The 19,122-nt window shown below is 40.4% G+C and overlaps 1 protein-coding gene across 1 annotated transcript in view; it reads left to right on the forward strand.

Moving 5' to 3' along the window:
* Nucleotides 1-1,848: 1,848 nt before the first annotated feature.
* Nucleotides 1,849-19,122, forward strand: part of LOC129186661 (neurexophilin-4) — an 89,396-nt gene continuing 72,122 nt past the window's right edge. Inside the window, exon 1 of the mRNA XM_054785132.1 lies at nucleotides 1,849-2,256. Within this exon, the coding sequence (XP_054641107.1) occupies nucleotides 2,203-2,256 (54 nt within the window). The 5' untranslated portion in view covers nucleotides 1,849-2,202. The remainder of the gene's footprint in view (nucleotides 2,257-19,122) is intronic.

Consider the following 19,122-nt stretch of genomic DNA (forward strand, 5'->3'; position numbering starts at 1 on the left):
CAATACTGGTATTGATTCTCATATTCCAACATTTTGATGCATTTGGGGCAGATGTGTATTCAATAAAAGCAGTTTGGTTGACATGATCTAATTTCAGCTATGCTGTGTTGATCAAAATTATAGCGACTATACTAATGGATTTTTAATGATATCGAGGAACTACTTTCTCTTGTGATTCTCGTTGCAAGTATCCGTGCAGTGCTCTAGTGCTAAATTGTCCCTCTTTTCAGTGTATAGTTAATGTAGCAACCTGTTTTTGGCAACGTCACCTTACAAAGGAAGTGGAGCATAGTAATTAGTATAATACTACGGCATCAGCGTTAATAAAGTAGGGGTTCTTGATCTTTGTCCACCAGGTAGGCCTGCCACCGCCAAAGTGAGGAAAGAAAATTTCATTTGAATTTATTCAACGATACAATAATTAAGATGTTTTTTTTTTATCATTTCTGAGCAGTAGTGGGCAAATCACTTTTAAAAAAGTAATTTGTTATTCTTACTAATTACGTCCCCCAAAAAGTAAAAGAATTGGTAACAGAATTAATCCTGCATTAAATTCTCTACCACAACGCTAGGGGGCAGTGTTTTCCTAAGAGTGCGCAATGACAACTCTCCTTGACTAGCTATTTAGCTTCCTGTGTAGTAGTCGTGAACAAGGGTGACTGAAGCCGCATCCAAATGGTTGATATGGATATCAGTGCATAATAATTTCACCGTCGGTGAAATTTTTGAGATAGTAATTAATAAGATTACCAGCGGTATTAGTAACGCCGTTATTTTTAAAGCCGTTACTCTCAACACTGTTTCTGAGTCACACTAGATGGAGCCGCCCATGTACCACCAGTGGCACTCACATCCCCGGTTTGAGTAGTGAACAGACAAATATACCTACTGTAAATATCTCTGTACACTATTTGGCAAAGTATCGTAATGTATAACTTTATTTTGTATACATGCATACAGTAAAAAACTTGATCTATTTTATCATAAGGTAAGTACAGTGGTTGCCTGCTTTTCGTGAGTAATCGATACACCCTTAAAGATTTGTACCCCTCCAAATCCTCCTGCTAGCTTGACGCTGACGTTGCCATCCAATTTCGGATCAACATTTGCAATAAATGTGACTTTTGTAATTATTACATTATAGATTCAGCTCCAGAACCTCACCTTTGCTCTTCGGTTGCCATTGTTCACTCACGACAGAAGCTAAATACACAATCCGGGTTTAAGGCCTTAATCGAATCGGGATTGGGGTGTAGCCAGTCACAGCACACAACTATGGTGCATTCAATGGCCACCGAGGAAACTGCGACATCTAAACAACTGAAAAAAAATCAGTGACGCATGAAGACATAAACATGTAAAAATTGTGGCCCTTTTTAACAGTGGTACATGTATGCTGTACATTTTACCTGTATTATCACGTATTTATACATTGTTACCAATTTATGGTCAATTCGATGTTTTCTGCGGAAAATGCGGGAACAATTATTTTTCCACCAAAAAAGCGAATGATCAAATCGCAAATGTGTGAGGGTCCACTGCAATTATGGTGTCTGATTTTATCACTGATATTGGTATTATTTCCCAAAAGTATTGGTATCGGTCAGCATTGTTTTGATTTGCATTCAAAATTTTGGTATCCCCAACATTGAATATACAACTCTAAATCCTTAAATCATAGCAAACATATAACTTATTGGATATTTCGCTTCCATTTTGGTGTTTTTTTCCCCTCAGTGGTCCTTTTGTTTGTCACCAGAAAGTGCAGGTGAAGAAGGAGGGGGTTCAGTGGGAGGGGGAGGAAGTAGGAGGATGGAGTAGGGTGGAGAGTGTACAGTGTCTCCTCTCCTCTTCTCCAACAGCCAGTCACCATCCTAAAACCCAGGAAAGCGCCTGGAAGTGAGACCCCCACCTCCCGCTGCGCGCAAAACTTGGCGCACGGCGTCCGGCCAGTGAGCGCGGCACGAGGCGGACGGCTCGGATGTTGCACATGAAGCGAAGCGCAGCGCAGAGACTCGAAGCGTTGAGAAGGCACCGAGGAGCACACTAACCACAACTTTAAAAAACGTTCTCCTTCTCTCTGAGACTTTTCACCTGTCGCTGTTCGGATTGCCGCGCGTCATCTTCTGCGTCCTTCTTTCGTATGAGCAACCAAGGAGGCGTTTAGTTGCGTTGGGTCAGGTGAGCTGAAAGGAAGGTGACATGCAGGTGCTCGGCTGGACCACACTTGTCCTCTGCCAGTGGATCCTTCGCAAGGTGAGCTTCGTTGTGGCTAAATACGGACACCCAAAAGTGGCGGTTGATTCTGCATGCGTAAAAGCGCCAACTTTTCGATCAGTGTGGTGCGTTTGCTGTCATCAGCAACGACCTACTGGCTGCATTCATGAGGTTATGAAACAAAACACTCATGTTAATGTGTTTTTTCTGTACTTGGTGCACACGCAAAAACAGTCAGTTTTATGCAAGTTTTTCTATCTTTACGCACGGTTTTAAGCTGACACCTTAAATTCATCACGAGTTCATTCTTTGGTTTTTGAGGCTCAAACTGAAAAAGTTGTAAGAAAAACAAAGAAACAGTTTCCCCCCTCATATATTTGAAAATGCAGTGTGTCTGCAAGTGTGCTGTGTGCCAGTACAGCCTTATCTTCTATTTATCTATTTGTGCTCCCAGCAACTTCCTTTCATTTTTTCTTCAGAAGTTAAACGCGCCCGTGGCTTGTTTTATTATCTACAGCATCGCCCTGCTCCACAGTGGAGTATAGCTACTGATTACATGAGGTTAAATGAGTGTGTGTGTGTGTGTGTGTGTGTGCTGCTATCGTAATGTTCCCTATGGCTTTTTTGTGCTATAGTTATAATAACATATAACATTGAATAGTGTGTATATTCTGCAGGAAATACGCCATCCATGCTCAATCCTCCCTACCCCCTTCTCACACTCTTCCATTACGGATAATTTGATTTGTGACTGCAAGAATTCAAAGCACTTACAAAATATTGACAACTGCACATGCATACTCGATTTTTAAATGTTTCGCTTTGCTGTCAAAAGACAGACGCAAGATAAGTTCCACTGCATAGTTTAAGATTGTTTGCGATGAGTGTGGCTTAAACAGGCACACTAAAGAACCTCGCATGTTTACACTTACTCAAACTATCTGAAAAGGAGTCGGAAGAAGCAGAGTTGATTTAATCCCACCCTTTTTCCGTGTCAGCAGCAATTACTGATAGTTTGTTCATGCTGTTTAAGTGTAATCATTTTCTAATGAAAAAGAACATCCATCCATTTTCTATGCCGCTTGTCCTTACTGGGGTTGCGGGGAGTATGCTGGAGCCTATCCCAGCTCACGTTGGGCGAGAGGCGGGGTACACCCTGGACCGGTCGCCAGCCTATTTCAGGGCAATGAAAAAGAACAAATAAATGAAAAAGAGGTGATGAAAAAGTGAACAAATACTGTAGGTAAAGAAAAAATTAAGAAAAAATATCCAAGTAAAATAAATAAACAAACACAAAATTAAATACATTAAAATAAATAAAAAGATAACCTAATAAATTATTAAATACCGTGAAAAATAGACAGAATCATTGTATGATGGATACGTCAATGCAGGATTAAATAATGATTGCTATTGTTGAAACTGACATGCATGCTTCTGTTTTTGAAATGAATCATTCATGATTTCATGTCATATTTTGGACAATGAGTGTCCGGATCTGTGTCATTCTCCAAATCTAATCGTTTACGGTGAAAAGTTTCCAATTCCATATCTTGTTGTTCAGCCATCCTTTGTATTGTTGTGTTGTTGATGCCGTTATTCCATCAGACGGTGCAAGTCTTTGTGCCTTCCATTTTCCTTGCGGTCCATATGATGTGATCTTTGATATTTGTCCAGTTCCTTGATGCCTTTGACAGCAAGTGCTTTGATTTGATTACTTCCTTTTTTTTTTTGCATTCCTGCTGCTGTTTTCTGTTTGTGGTTGACACCATGGCAAGTTCCGCTCGTAGGTGCTCTACTTTTATGGAGGGATTAGGAAGTGATGAGTTGAAGAAAGGGAGGAAATGTATCACCGAGTGGAGTTGAATAAAAATGTGTGCGGTGGTCAATTACGCTCGCTCGGGAGGCTTATTATTGTATGTTTTAAATTTGAAGCGGGGAGAACACCTACTGTAAATGAATGCAGCGTTTATAGTGAGTGGCAAGCATTTGTACATATAATGTTTTTCTTCTCAGATTGATGCATTGTTTGCCTGTTTTTATTGCTCTTATTAGCGAAGGCGGTGCTAAATGGATTTTAAAAAATCCACCCTATTCAGAATGGGAGAGCTAGTATTATATTATTATATATTATCTGTCATAACAGGAGAAAATTAAGAAGCGTTTGAAAACAATTTAAACACATTCAAATTGTTTTCAAATACATCTTATTAGTACATTTATCAAATACATTTTATTCAGTGAAAAACATTTGTGTTTTTACCTTTTATCTGTATATGAAGTACTGTGCCCTATCCTTCTCCAGGAAAAGTTCTGATACTTTGTTGTAAAGGTCTGATCACCTCCTGGTGAGCTTGTATATACAGTATAATCCTCCATCTTGGCAGTCAAATTCATTCATTCATTCAGCAGAGCATAGAAATATCTTTAATGCAAAAAAAAAACACTCTGGCTTTTCCTCTTTGTGGAAGGACGATTGTTTGATGGCTTTGCTTCACGTCCTGAACTCCACTATAAAAATGCGGATTTTGTACATTTCCGCCTGTCAAACTATCATTTCATGAATAATTGGAAAATGTGCCCATTGCAAAAACCTTTTTAATACGTTGCCTTGACTTCGGCTGCATTGTCTTTTAGATAATCATTTTTAATTTCTTGTATATCTGTAATGCTTGTTCGCAAACGCTGCACTAGCGGTTGCAGTTTGCTAACTGGCCGTAATACATGAACTGTGTGTATACTGAATGCGACGTAGCTATTTTTACTGACATACGACTCAGGCTATGTACACAACTATTGAGGAATTATGTGCAAGTATCTTTATAGCCATATTGAATTGAATTGTGAATTGCTGAATGATCTCAACAACTTTGATTACCTGTAAACTTTGAAACTGTGAATGTGAAATACTAATCATGAGTATTTAATATAGTAGTTTCAAAGTTTACCGGTTATATTTCATATATAAGGAACCAATAACCAATAAGGAACCAATAGGAGGAGGGTGTTGGCACACCAATTCCGCCCACTCTTACTGTATTTAAGGCCTAGGCTACCAGCACTTATTAGTTCGCTGACGAAGCTCTTCGGATGAGTAGCGAAACGTCCGACACCTTCTTCACAGAAGTACAGATGACGTCTCAAGAAGCCTTTTCCTCGTTTAACTGCGCGGCTAACGTGCGCACGTCCTGTCTGACCCCCGGCCCACACCGTAGCTTGAGGAAGCACTGGTGACGATAGCCACAAGCGGGAACAAATATTGGGCAGAAATGAACAAAGAAAAGGGTATTTTGATTGGTATATTTAGCTTCAAAGCCGTGGCAGATGGCGCCTGCAACAATACCTTATTTGTACTTCCTGTAAGTTATTTGTATCTACTGTCTCTGCGATTTCGGTTATCATGGATTACGTCGCCTGCCAGAGACCGTAGCAGTGCAGGTATTGATTTTATTGTCATATTCAGTGGTACCTTGGCATACGAGTGTCCCAACTAGTGTTTTTTAGATGCGAGCCACCTTTTTTGCTTTGAACTGCAATCTAATATTTGGGTTATGAGCTGCTATTTACGGGCTGTCAATGAGATGACCGTGGCTGAAGTCGATGATGGCTGTAAATAGCATTAGCAGTGCTAGCATTAGCAGCAAACTATAGCTAGACGCCAGGAAAGATTTTCAACACCTCAGTCAAACATACATACATTAAAGCGATCTGATTTATCTTATTTGTTGTGTATTGTGTAAAACTATGACAGGAACAACATCAAGTTAAAAGCACTAAATGAATACAGAGCCACCATCCAGAGGTCCTGAGGTTGTGTACCGAAAAAATATGTACATTAGCACTCAATAATGTAATCAAATATTACCTTTATGCATTCCCACGTAGTAGCAGCATTTGGGACCAAATATGAGGTGAAAGAAAAAGTGGAAAAATGCAGTATAGTAGTCCATCTTTGCATGGGAGAACGTTAGAAGGTGTGTTCAAGGAACGTCAAACAAAGTAGGACAAATCACCGGTCGCATTACACATTAAAAAACTAACTAATAGTTACTGCATTTTAATCAGATAATATTTAATGTAATAATATTGTTAATATCTATCTATTTTAATGACCGTGTTTTAAAAGAACAAAATTACATTAAGTTTGCAATTTTGACTACATGTTACCTTATGAATATTGTCCTGCTCATGAAGATAAAATGGGTTTTAGGTATTTTCATTGTACACTTCATTAAGGAAAGGTGCATTGTGGCAAATATTAAATAATAATAGTTTCTGATTGTTCCTAAATAGACTTTTGTACTCACATTTAGAATTTAAAACCAGTATCAAATAAAGAAATCTTACTTTGAGCTGACGCTGTAATCAAAAAAAGTGAGTGAAGTGAGACCTCTCACACTTAGATGTCTCACTTGCTCATGTTTTGTATTTGCTGAACTGTTGTGTACATGGTTCATAGCTAAAATACTACTAATAATAAAAAAAAAATATGCTTTCTAACTATTTTTTTTTAAATAATGACCCATATTTCCAAAATTGATATCCCCTTACAGAAAATTTGATGTAGTTATAGATAAAAACGTATTTCTATTTGCGATTAAATGTGATTAATTATGAGTTAACTATAGACAAAATGTGATTAATCACGATTAAATATTTGAATCGATTGACAGCCCTAATACTTTGTTGTAAAAGGCTGATCACCTCCTGGTGAGCTTGGGTATTTAATACTCCATCTTGGCAGCGCAGCATAAACATATCTTTTAGGCATTTGACTTGTTTGTAAATTTAGCTCTAGCTGGCACAGATGTGTATTTCAATAAAATAAAAAAACATTGGCTTTTCCTCGCTCTTTTACTCACAAGCACCTTCCAGCTCACGCACGCCTCCACCCCTTCAGGATGACACGAGTACTGCAAGCACTTCCTATATGACATTTCTATGTATTTTATTGTGGGGCTAGCAAGAATAATGATGTCACACTTACATTGAAGACATTACACAAGCTGTAGAAAGTCTGCCGACACAGGCGGGAGGCAGGGGTTGCGCACCAAGTCTAGAAGAGACGCTCGCGGCAGCCTCATCTTAGGTTTCTGTGTTTGATCAGGAGATTCAGCCATTTTTACTTAAGAAAATGTTAAAAATGATTGTAATCTTGCAGAAAATACATTTATAAAACACTTCAATTCTCTGTCTCACCTGACTACACGCACACCACTGGTCTTTCATTTCGTTTTACTTCCACCAAGCATGAAAGTGCAAGGCCAGTGTTGTTGTAGAGCTCGACCGATATTGGTTTTTCAGGACGGATACGGATACCTATTATTGGTAGTTAAGGAGGCCGATTACCGACATTTGGAGCAATATTAATTTGCAGTAAAAGTGTAAAAATTGGCGTAAAAATGCTGAATAATACAAAAACTTACCTTCGTTTAACTGCCTAAAGCATGTTTATTTAACCAAACAAATAGAAAAATAGCTCCAGAAGAGTTCCTAGACTCAAAAGCATCTCTTAGAAGTTGAATAACAACTATAAATAGCTCCCTGAAATCTTTCCACAGTAAATAACGTAACATTTATGTCTACGTTTCGAGCAGGCGAGCTAATGATATGCTAAAAGCTCGTCAGCCGTCATCTTAGCGTACTTCCCTGCAACAAAACAAGACTGAATTGAATTTCTTCCTCTCTCTACAATCACGGACTGTTTCCACAGTGATATTACCAACAGAACAGCATTGTTTCAAGTCATTCACAGACATATCGGGAGGTACTACGAGCTAGCAGAGCTGCCGCGTGGGTTTACTCCGCTCTTAACGTTACGTTATTGCAGTAGTCGTGAGCTGTAGAGTTTTTCATGTGACTTTCACGCAAACACACACTATTCTCCACATTAGATATGTCCTGCCCGTTGCTAATACATAGTCTGCTGAACCTTACAGCCAGACCGGCGAACTAATGTTATGGTAAGCTAGCTAACCAGCCTCCACCTTGGTGTGCTTCCCTCCAATAAAACAAACAAACTGAGTTTTTTACACACTTTCTCTCAATCACACACATGCTGTGACTATCACAGACGGTTTGCCTTCTATCAAGTAATTTACAGACATGTCGGGACTTACTACGAGCTAGCACAGCTGGCGTAATGTGTACTCGTCTCTTACGTTATTCTGGTGCTCACTGTAACATTAGTAGTAGCTGTGCCATGTAGAGCATTAGGATGTTTATTACAATTTAAAGAGAGTTTTTTTGCGTTTACCTTGACACGTGTGTTTGCTCTCAGTTCTCCACACAAGAAAACTGTGGACAGCGTCCGCTTCAGATTAGCTCTGCTACTAACGCGTGCTGTGGCTTGCTTAACCAATCAGATGGTGCAGTGGATGGAGCAATGCTGGAGACAGCGGTGGAACGAGAGAGAGAGAGACGTAGCTGCATCTGAGCCGAAATAACCCAGTTTTAAATTGATTTCTTGATATCGGCCCGTCGGATTTAAATAAAGGTCGATACCGATATACGTCAAAATTCCAAATATCGGCCGATTATGGACACTATTGTTTGAACTATTGCTTGTTTCATGGCTACACAAAGATGACCAGTATTGGGCAAATGACTTTCAAATGTAATTAGTTATAGTGACTATTTACTTTCCCAAACAAGTTTTTAAATTAGTAACAGAACTACCGTTCACAAATTAAATTAGTTACCAGGGAAAGTAATTATTTTATTCAAATACAGACACATCCAGATGGCTGATATAGATGTGCATAATGCATAATAATGTGCCACATTTCACATGTTTTAAATAGTAATGAATTAGATTACCTAGTGGAAAACAATAACTGTTTTAAAAGGGTAGTTCGTATGACATTCCCATCTGCAGTGGGGATGTCCCTGCGTACTGTTGCCTCTCCATTTGTGTGCATGTGATGAAGATGGCGACGGAGCGCAGCGGCCATCTTGTTTACGTGTGTTCCAGAGCAGAAGAAGATGTGAGCGTCTTCATCACATACACACGAATGGAGAGGCGACAGTGCGCAGGGGACACGGCGGGTGTCAAATATAACGCCGAGCGATTTGTGAGGTCTGATGCAACTGTATTACTCTTGTGATGGCATATTGTTTTGAGAAACCAAACTCTTGACTTAAATCACCCAGCAACTAAGCAGAACTACGTTCCTACTCACGGAAATCCGACCAGAACTGAACTCGCGGGACCAAAACGGGGGGTAAGTCACTTTTGATATAGTCCACTGCTGATGGGGACGTCATACAACTTCATGTCAACTAACAATAGGCATGCTGGTTAACTTCCTGTTGGAGAAGAGTGCATATGGGCTTCCCAGCATGCCTTGGTGGTTATAAATTAGCATAAAACAGTAAGTAATAATAAAACTGTGTCAGCGCGTGGTCCGTGTGGCGTAGTTACCTTGTGTGTTCCACACGTATTATTTTTGGTTGCACAGTGAGTGAGGTCGACTCCTGTTGGTTTGTGAAGTGTGATTAAAGGTGTAAATATCAAGCTAATGACAAGCTGCAAATACAGAACACCTCCTCAAGCAACTTGGAAGTGTGCCTTTGACTACTGACTAGTTTTACCAATGTAGTGCAAATGAGATTCATTTCTACCAATAAACAGCCCAATTATGGAGATGGATATGGATAATTATGGATAACATGTTGGGTTACTCAAAAACCTGCAAAAATCCGCACGTTTGTGAATATGAGGGAATCCACTGTACACGGTAGTCCATTGCAAGCTGTGCTTCATACACTGTTAGCGATATGTCTACGTTTAATTGAGGGGCGTCTAAAAGCAGCATCTCACTGCTACACGGCGTTTTCCCATCTTGTGCTTTTGAAAGCGTACATCTACTGTAAGAGCAGAGAAAGATGTGTGAAAAGCTTCTTTGCTGTTTCGGTGGACCCAGTTGGAACAATAGCATTAGCCGCCATCTCAACCTGACAAAATCCTCTTATCCACCCTAGCCCCCCAACTCCCTCCTTTTGCTATAGAACAACTATCTTGTGCATGTAGCCCCCTGAGGATATCACTACTACTTTCATTTCATTATGTGTACATGCTCGGGACTTAGAGTCGGGCCCGGCATCTCAATGTGGTGGTAAAAAGTGCGTCCACGTGTTTTGGCTTTTTCACGCAATAAGATGTGTTTCCCCTGTGGATTAAAGCAGGTGGTTGGTGTTTTTTTTTTTTTTCTTCCTGTCTCCCGCTGGGTGTCTTTTTGTCCGTCCATCTGTCCATGAAGTTGTCTAATGTCCCAGTTTGCTCTGTAATGTGTGTCAGTGACGGCATATTCTCATTCCGCCATGAGATCTGACATGTAATCCGCCAAATCATGACGACACAAGCGATCACATTTACAAATTGGTCCCACGTATCAAAGCCTCCTTAAAAAAAAAAAAAAACAGCAAAAAAATTGTATTTTACAACAAACCATTCTTATTTAATTTGTTTTTGTACCCCGTGTGTCATTTTGGCATTTTAAAGTGAGTCATCGTTGGCTGCTTTTGTGCGCCTCACAAATTCCACCTCAGGCTGCTCGCTGAGAGACGGCAATTTAATTAAAGTGTATGTGTGTTATATCGTATGTAATGTGGCATTACAGATGGCACGTGTCAGGTAATAAGGTGCGTTGCCAGAAATATGATAGAGGGTTATTTAATTAAAAGATGCATTTGATTAAATAAAAAAAAATGTGCATGATATACTTTCAGAGAGTGTGGTTGTAGTCGAGCCCCACGTACTCATCACTCGGCATTCGCCACCCCGCATTTGGTCAAAAAAATTGTTTTTTATTTATTTTTTCCTCAGAAGACATATCCCATTCACTCTAAGTTCTTAATAATTGTTAAGTACAGATGCAATCATTCATTAGTGGCCATAACCTATACATTTTATACTTTAAATGTGTTTAATAAGTGGTTTGGTTTAATTTATTTCGAACATGCATATGTCCGAAAAGGAGTAGGAAGAAGCAGAGCTTATTTAATCCTACCCCCTTTTCGTAGCACATCAGTTGCTAATACATACATGTGTATACACCCAAATGCGCGCATACATACATATATATACACATACATCTGCACCTACACAAGTACACACATATATTCATATATAGTATACACTTGTATACAGGTACACAAATGTGTTAATGTGTTTTTTTCCTCCTTTTCCTTTCCTTTTCCTTTACTATTAATCCTGTCCTTTCTCTTCTGTTGATATCCAAATCCTCTTTAGTATTTCACTTCTAGTGACGCTGGGTTTGTATACAAGTGCTCCTTTTATGAATGATGTCAAGGTTATTGCTATGGAATGCAGTCCTCGTTGCGTTTGTCTGTCTTGTAGGGTGTTTCCTCCATCATCCTTATTGTCACAGTAATATGATCTTTAGTATGTATCCAGATCACTGATTCCTTTTAGTTTGATGTAGATTTTCCCGTTAGTGCTCCGAGTGTTTTGAATCTTTCCTTGCTTCCTCAGGTCTCGTGCTTTCTTGCCGATGTTGGAATTGGGTTTTGTCAGATGCTCATTCATGTAGACGTTGGTGCCTCTTAGCTTCTTTCTCTGTTCCAGCAGTGCTGTTTTGGATTCCCTGTCGGTGAACTTAATGATGACAGGTGTGGTGTTGTTCGTGCCGCGGAGTGGGACGCAGGCGTCAATACTGTTGACATCAACATCCACCTCCTTCAATTGTAGGAAGTTAGCAATCTGTTGCTTTATTGAAGGAACATCTCTTGACTTGGGTGTGATTTGGAGCCCTGTGAGGACCACATCATTCATTCATGCCATCTGATCCATCTCGTCAATTAAGTTTTTAATTTGCTCCTTGATATTCTCCTTTGCTTCTTTCTCTTCTTCAAGGGTGGTGCGAAAGTCAGCATTATCCTTCAATAGTGATATCATCCTGTAGAATGTTGATATCATTGCATAATGCTCTATTTTCTTCCCTGGGGTCTTTAGCGTCCTTAAGATCAGTACATGAGATGGCTTCCTTGGGGTTTGTAGCCTCCTTGAGAGCAGTGCGCAAGGCAGCATTATCTTCCAATAATGCCTTGATTATCATCCTGCAGAACCCTAACATCCTTGCAAAATGCTGTATTTTCCAGTGTGTGAGGCATATTTAGGGCAACTGAAGAGAGAAGGGCAGGGTTCTGGAGCTGAATCTAATCTAATAATGACAACAGTCACTTTTATTGCAAATGTTGATCCGAAATAGGATCCGAAATATTTCGGAAATATTTCTTCTCCTATTTCTTCGCCGAAATAGGAGAAGAACATCAACGTCAAGCTAGCAGGAGGGTTTGATCAGTCAGTCTAAGGAAATGCTAGAGATCATTGCTGTTACAATTCCAGCTCAGGCTTTTCACTACTGACTACGGCAATTTGATTATCACATGCAGTATATAAAGTGGCATCACTGATAGCACATGTAACAATTGTTGTCAGAAATATGATGGCGAGTCATTTGAAATGTAAAGCACAGTGCACTTTCAGATGTTGTGGGTAATAGCCAGCACAGGGATGGAAGTTGCCATAATTCATTGAGATGTGTTGCTTTTTTGCCTGCGAGTGAAAGAAGCGCAGTGTTTTTTAATGCATGACGGACGGATACTGAACATAAGTGTTTGCTTCTCAGCCTCGCAAAGCCACATTTTAAATTGAAGTACAGTAGATGTTGGGTTCCCTTCCAAGCCTTCCAGCAAATGGCGAAAATCCGCAAGTAACTGACACGACCATAAAAACACATGGCTCAGTCGCCCTTCTGCTCCAAACCCTCCTGCTAGCTTGATATTGATATTCTACTCTGATTTTGGATCAACATTTGCAATAAAAGTGGCTGTTGTAATTATTAGACGAGATTCAGCACCAGAAAAGTCCCCTTCTCTCTCCAATTGCCATTGTTCACTTACAAAAAACCCTGCCTCACACATTTATTAAACACATTTGAAGCATATCTACTTACCACTAATGGATGATAACATAAGATAGAATCTGAGTCACAGTGTAGTAGGGGTACGGAACCTATGGCTAGGGGGCCACATGTGGCTCTTTTGATGACTGCATCTGGCTCTTAACACATCCATCTATCCATCCATCCATCCATCCATCCATTTTCTATGCCGCGTCTCCTCATTAGGGTCGCGGGGGTATGCTGGAGCCTATCCCAGCTGACTTCGGGCAACAGGCGGGGTACACCCTGGACTGGTCGCCAGCCAATCGCAGGGCACATATAGACAACAACCATTCACACTCACATTCATACCTATGGACAATTTAGAGTCGCCAATTAACCTAACATGCATGTTTTTGGAATGTGGGAGGAAACCGTAGTACCCGGAAAAAACCCACACACGGGGAGAACATGCAAGAAATTCAAACCCAGTCTTCCCGATCTCCAGACTGTGACTGTGTGGCTAACATGCTAACCACTAGACCACCATGCGGCCCATTTCTTAACACAATCAAATTGTATTTATTTGATTTGTATTTATTTTCCATTGTTTTCCATGTCAAATGATTAGTCCTACCCTAAAAGTATTTTGAACTCCCATTTTTTTCACCAATTTTATCTTTTATTTAATACACTTTTATTGGATTAGCGGTCATGTTCCACAGGACAGGAGTGAGCACTTCCTGGCCTGCGCTCTTATTTTGGAGTGCTGCACTTCCTGCTGGGGGGAAGCTGCAGCCACTTTACCCCAGTGGTATGTTGCACAGCTGTTCGCCATCACAAATAGTAGAGTTTAAAAGCCCAGCGTCGTTATCTTGTTTCTCTTCGCCCGCTTAATTAAAAGACTTATTTTCCACCACTGTTTGTCTCTGTGTACTGGGGGTCAAGCACTCGACAGGTCCTCAGATCCTGACTTTAGGGACCTGACTCACAGAGGTTTGTTACAAAAGCCAAACAATATTGTTGCTCATGTTGTGTAATAAAAAAGTCAGTTCAACAATACTTTGGCTGCATTATTGTTAATGCTTTGAAGAGCTACAGGTATTTTCATAACCATATTTAATTTCATAAATTCATGTTTGTAACAAAAGCTTTTAATTATTAAAAAAAACTGAAAAAAAAAGATTGGTACCGGATCTGATTGGCAAGACTACAAAAAAAAACGGATCGGATCGGAAGCCAAAAAACGTGAATCGGGACATCCTTAGAAACAAGTGATCGATATGGATAAAGATGACAGCGAGACGAGTGAAAGCTACGGGCAGAGAAGAGAGATATGCGAAACATTGCAACTCTCAGTACAACAGAGACAGATGGAAGAGGACAGAAGCGAAGCGAGTGACAAGGAAGAATGAGTAAGACATGCAGGGAAAGAAGATACGGATAAAGAAGACAGCGAAACCAGCAAAAGCTACAGGGAAAGAAGAGAGGTGTGTCGTCCCTTGTCCTAGCCACCGGCAATGGTGGAGGAGTTAAGGACAGCGAGGCAACAGAAAAAACAAATACACATGGCGAACTCAGGTCACAGAAAATTGAAAGATAGATACTTTATTCATCTTGAGGAGAAATTCACAAAATAAGCAGAGAACAATATGAACAATCCACCCCAATCCTGATGCTGTACATCAATGGATCTCAATTGTAACATGCTTTCGTCTCGCAGCTTGTATTTTGGACCTTAGCTTGAGGAAATGTTCTGTATCTGGATCTATTTGAATTTTAGTCAAATATCCCTGATCTAGGCAAACACAACAACCAGAGAGAAGGGTGGAGTGGAGTGTCATGAAGGGTATTGTTTGAAGGGGGGGGGGGGGGGGGGGGATCCTTTTTTTGTAACTGTCCCTGCACCCCTATTTTTGCACTCTTGTGTCACAAAAACCATATCCAGAGAGGTCTGTTTCCGGTGTATGCAAAGTCAAAAGAAACAATGCAAATGACATAAATGACAAATTAAATGGAATAATGAACATTTGACATAATTTTGAAGTTTTGCCGAACACTGCCTTCGCACAAATCACAAACCTCGGAAACAGAATCTTCCGCTACCTGTTTTTCATGGATCGGCACCAACAACAACTTGTCAACCTCTTCCATGGTTTGTGTTGTCTGTTTTGTTCCTTTCGCAGGATTAGCTCCCTTCTTTTGTTGTTTCTTAGTCAGAACTTATTGTTGATGCGGTCTTACCGTCCCTCTGTGGCTAGGTTGGCCACCTGGACGCCATCTTTGTACTTTGCGATGACTTTTTTCATGAGTTCAACAGTGATCTTCACCATTTTTGGCCTCATAGTGTCTCACACTATAAAAAAAAATGCATGCACAGTAACTGCTTTCTGCAGTAAGTGCTTTCTTTGTTACGCGCACCATATTGCACGAGTACCAAACGCAAAGACAACATTTTTGCCTAAATTGTCAACAGCAGTTACTTTAAACCTCAATTATGTTTTTTTTAGTACAGTGGAACCTCAGTTAGCGTCTGCCCCGGTTAGCGTATTTTTCGGTTAACGTTGAAAAGTTGCACCGCAATTTTGCATTCTCCGGTTAGCAAACAATGGCATGCATCTTGTCGTGTTATTAACACACTGCTTGAGTGCAACTGTGTTCTTAATGCATTTTTATCACAAAACGTCCCGGTTAGCATCCTATTAGCTTGCCACTAAATGGAAACAGGAACCGGAAGTCAGCCATGACGCCTGTCTATTACATCGTCTACGGTTGACTCTCAAAAATGTTAACACAAAAGACGTTTTTATAGCTTTACAATTATAGTTCAACATGCTAAAATAACTTTAAAAGCATATAGATGATACATGGAAGGGATAAATGAACATTTCAGTTTTCTTTAACCTTTGTTGAAGACGTGATTATTAGCAAAGACACAACGTGGCAGCGAGATCAACACGGTTATCACCTTCATGTTTTGTTATTTCTTGAATTCAGTAATGTTTCTCAACTTCTTTATCGAATGCTGGCACTTGCAACTTTTATTTACTTGAGTTATTGAGGTGAGAAAAATGTATTTGGTTAGTGTCTGTTTCAGTTAGAATCGGACCTTCTGGAACCAATCAACAACGCTAACCAAGTTTCCATCTTTTTGTGGCTGATGCAACAGAGAATGTGCAACTTGAGGCTACTCCCAAAAATGAGAATGTTTTCATGTCAAAATGAATGCAATATAATCAGTAGGAAATGTATAATTTGTGATTTGTTTCAAAATGCTCCGGGTTTTAATAAAGGTTTTAATTCACAGGGTCGAGTTTGCATTAGGGGCACGTGGGGTAGTGCCCCACAAGATCATGCAGACAGCGCTGAAGTTTTATTATGTATTTTATGCTGCTGGTCACCCAAATGCAGGATACACTGCTAGAAAAAAGTTAGCTTACGGTGTCGCTGCAGTGTTATACTCCGCAGTCGCCTCTTTGCTGCAGCGCTCTGGTTTCTTGCTGCCCTCAGTTTCCTCTCTGATAAAATGATTCTCCTTGTGGAGAATTAATCACAGGAGACCCTCGTCCATTGTTGTAATTTGTGACCATTTTGTCAGCTCTCCCTGTTCTTTCTAAAAAGCATCTTTAGCATGACTGGCTGATGACTGACCATTGAAAGTAGATGGAAGAGTGTTAGCTGTGTGATGATGCACAAATGTGCACAAACCGTCCATCCCTTTTATGTACAGAAGTCAACATACTGGCTTCTCTTTGCACATTGCTGCTGCTGCTGCTGCTTTTTATTTATAATCTTGTTATATCCACTCATCCGTCCACTTTCTTTTTCCCTTCAAATTGTCCTTTTTTTGCGGTGAAAGCTGTGTAAATAGCACAAGGTACTCAGCCAAAGAATAAACAGGATTTTGTCAAGAAAAAGAGTGGTAAAAAAGAAAAAAAAAATACATTTTTTTTTTCTTGCTTTCCTGTTGGGTTCAGACGCGCCTCCAGCTGTCTGAGTCGTCTTGTTTTGCTTTGGATTGACTTACTGGTGAATTCCAGTTGGTGGGATTTCATATAAAAGCAAATAATGTTTTTTTTGGAAAGAAAAATATGGAAATTAACAGAGGCTGAGGGTTTTTGTACACCCACTCTTCTCTCGGCTGTATATATATATTTTTTTTGCACAAGTTAATGTGAAACTTTGCACAGTGCTCGAAACAAAACAGTGTGTTTCATTGCTTTTTTAGTTAAGTGGCTGGCTGAATTAAATTAGCTTTCTGCTTCATTTTTAAACCATTGTAAGCAAATAGTATCCTATAAAACTTGCAATAAACACAAGCTTTTAAATTGGGGGGGGGCGGGGGTAGCGTTTGTGACTCATTCCGCAGGAAGGATGAAAAAAGACAGCAAGCTTTACAACAGAAAGGCCGGCATGTCGCGTCGTGATTTCAAGAAATGAAAGTGATGTGATGGGGTTTAGAGGACGCAGGAAGAGAGATGCTCCATCATGTACTCTGCTGGCGACACACACACTTTTTATTTGTCCTCTACATCATAGCAATGCATTAGAGCACCATGCAGTGTTTTCCGACCACAAAATTCAAGCACTATATATAAAACGTCATGTCCATGTGCAAACCTCTGCAGTGTCGCTGCAAGGCAGGGGCGTCCAAAATGTTTCCACTGAGGGCCGCATATTGACAATCAAAAGATGCAGGGGGCCACTTTGATATTTGTATGTATTTTTTTAAAGGCTAATATATATATATATATATATATATATATATGTTTAAAAACAAAGCTTTGTTTTAGTATCAACATTTAAGGTTCTTCTCTTTACTTAAGTCCAAATTTAATAATCTTACATTAAAAAAGCATCTTGTGTTATACATTCAGATATCTTAATTAGCAATTTGCGATAGAATTAATTTGACACTTATTTCACATTTCTTTTAAATTCATTATTTTTAATTGTAGCCCAACCATTCTTTATTTATTTTATACAACATTTATTTTTCAAACTAAATGTATGATTCTGTTTTTTATTAAAACTTTTTCATCCTGGTCGTGGAACTGTGGACCAGCTCTACACTCTCAGCAGGGTGCCTGAGGGTGCATGGGGGTTTGCCCAACCAGTCGACATGCGTTTTGTGGACTTGGAGAAGGCATTGGACCGTGTTCCTCGAGGAATTATGTGGGGAGTACTTCGGGAATATGGGATACTGGACCCCCTAATTCAGGCGGTTCGTTCCATGTATGACCCGTGTCAGAGTCTGGTTCGCATTGACGGCAATAAGTCGGACCCGTTTCCAGTGAGGGTTGGTCACCGATTGTGCTCATCACTTTTATGGAGAGAATTTCTAGGTGCAGCCAGGGCGTTAAGGGGTTCCGGTTTGGTGGCCGCAGGATTGAGTTTCTGCTTTTTGCAGATGATGTGGTTCTGCTGGCTTCATCGGGCCGTGACCTTCAACTCTCACTGAATCGGGTCACAGCTGAGTGTGAAGCGGGCCGGAATGAGAATCAGCACCTCCAAGTCAGAGTCCATGGTTCTCACTTGGAAAAGGCTGGAGTGCCATCTGCAGTACGTGGATGAGATCCTGCCCAATGGGAGGAGTTTAAGTACCTCGGAGTCTTGTTCACGAGTGAGGGAAGGATGGAACGCGAGATCGACAGGCGGATTGGTGCGGCGTCTGCAGTGATGCGGACTCTACATCGGTCTGTTGTGGTGAAGAGAGAGCTGAGCCGAAAGGCAAAGCTCTCAATTTACCGGTCGATCTACGTTCCTACACTTACCTATGGTCATGAGCTTTGGGTAATGACCGAAAGGACAAGATCGCGGGTACAAGCAGCCAAAATGAGTTTTCTCCGTAGGGTGGCTGGTCTCTCCCTTAGAGATGAGGCGAGAAGCACTGTCATCCGGGAGAGACTCGGAGTAGAACCGCTACTCCTCCGCATTGAGAGGAGCCAGATGAGGTGGCTTGGGCATCTGGTCAGGATGCCTCCTGGACGCCTCCCAG

The sequence above is a fragment of the Dunckerocampus dactyliophorus genome, chromosome 8 (assembly GCF_027744805.1).
Source record: "Dunckerocampus dactyliophorus isolate RoL2022-P2 chromosome 8, RoL_Ddac_1.1, whole genome shotgun sequence".
NCBI classification, from domain to species: Eukaryota; Metazoa; Chordata; class Actinopteri; order Syngnathiformes; family Syngnathidae; genus Dunckerocampus; species Dunckerocampus dactyliophorus.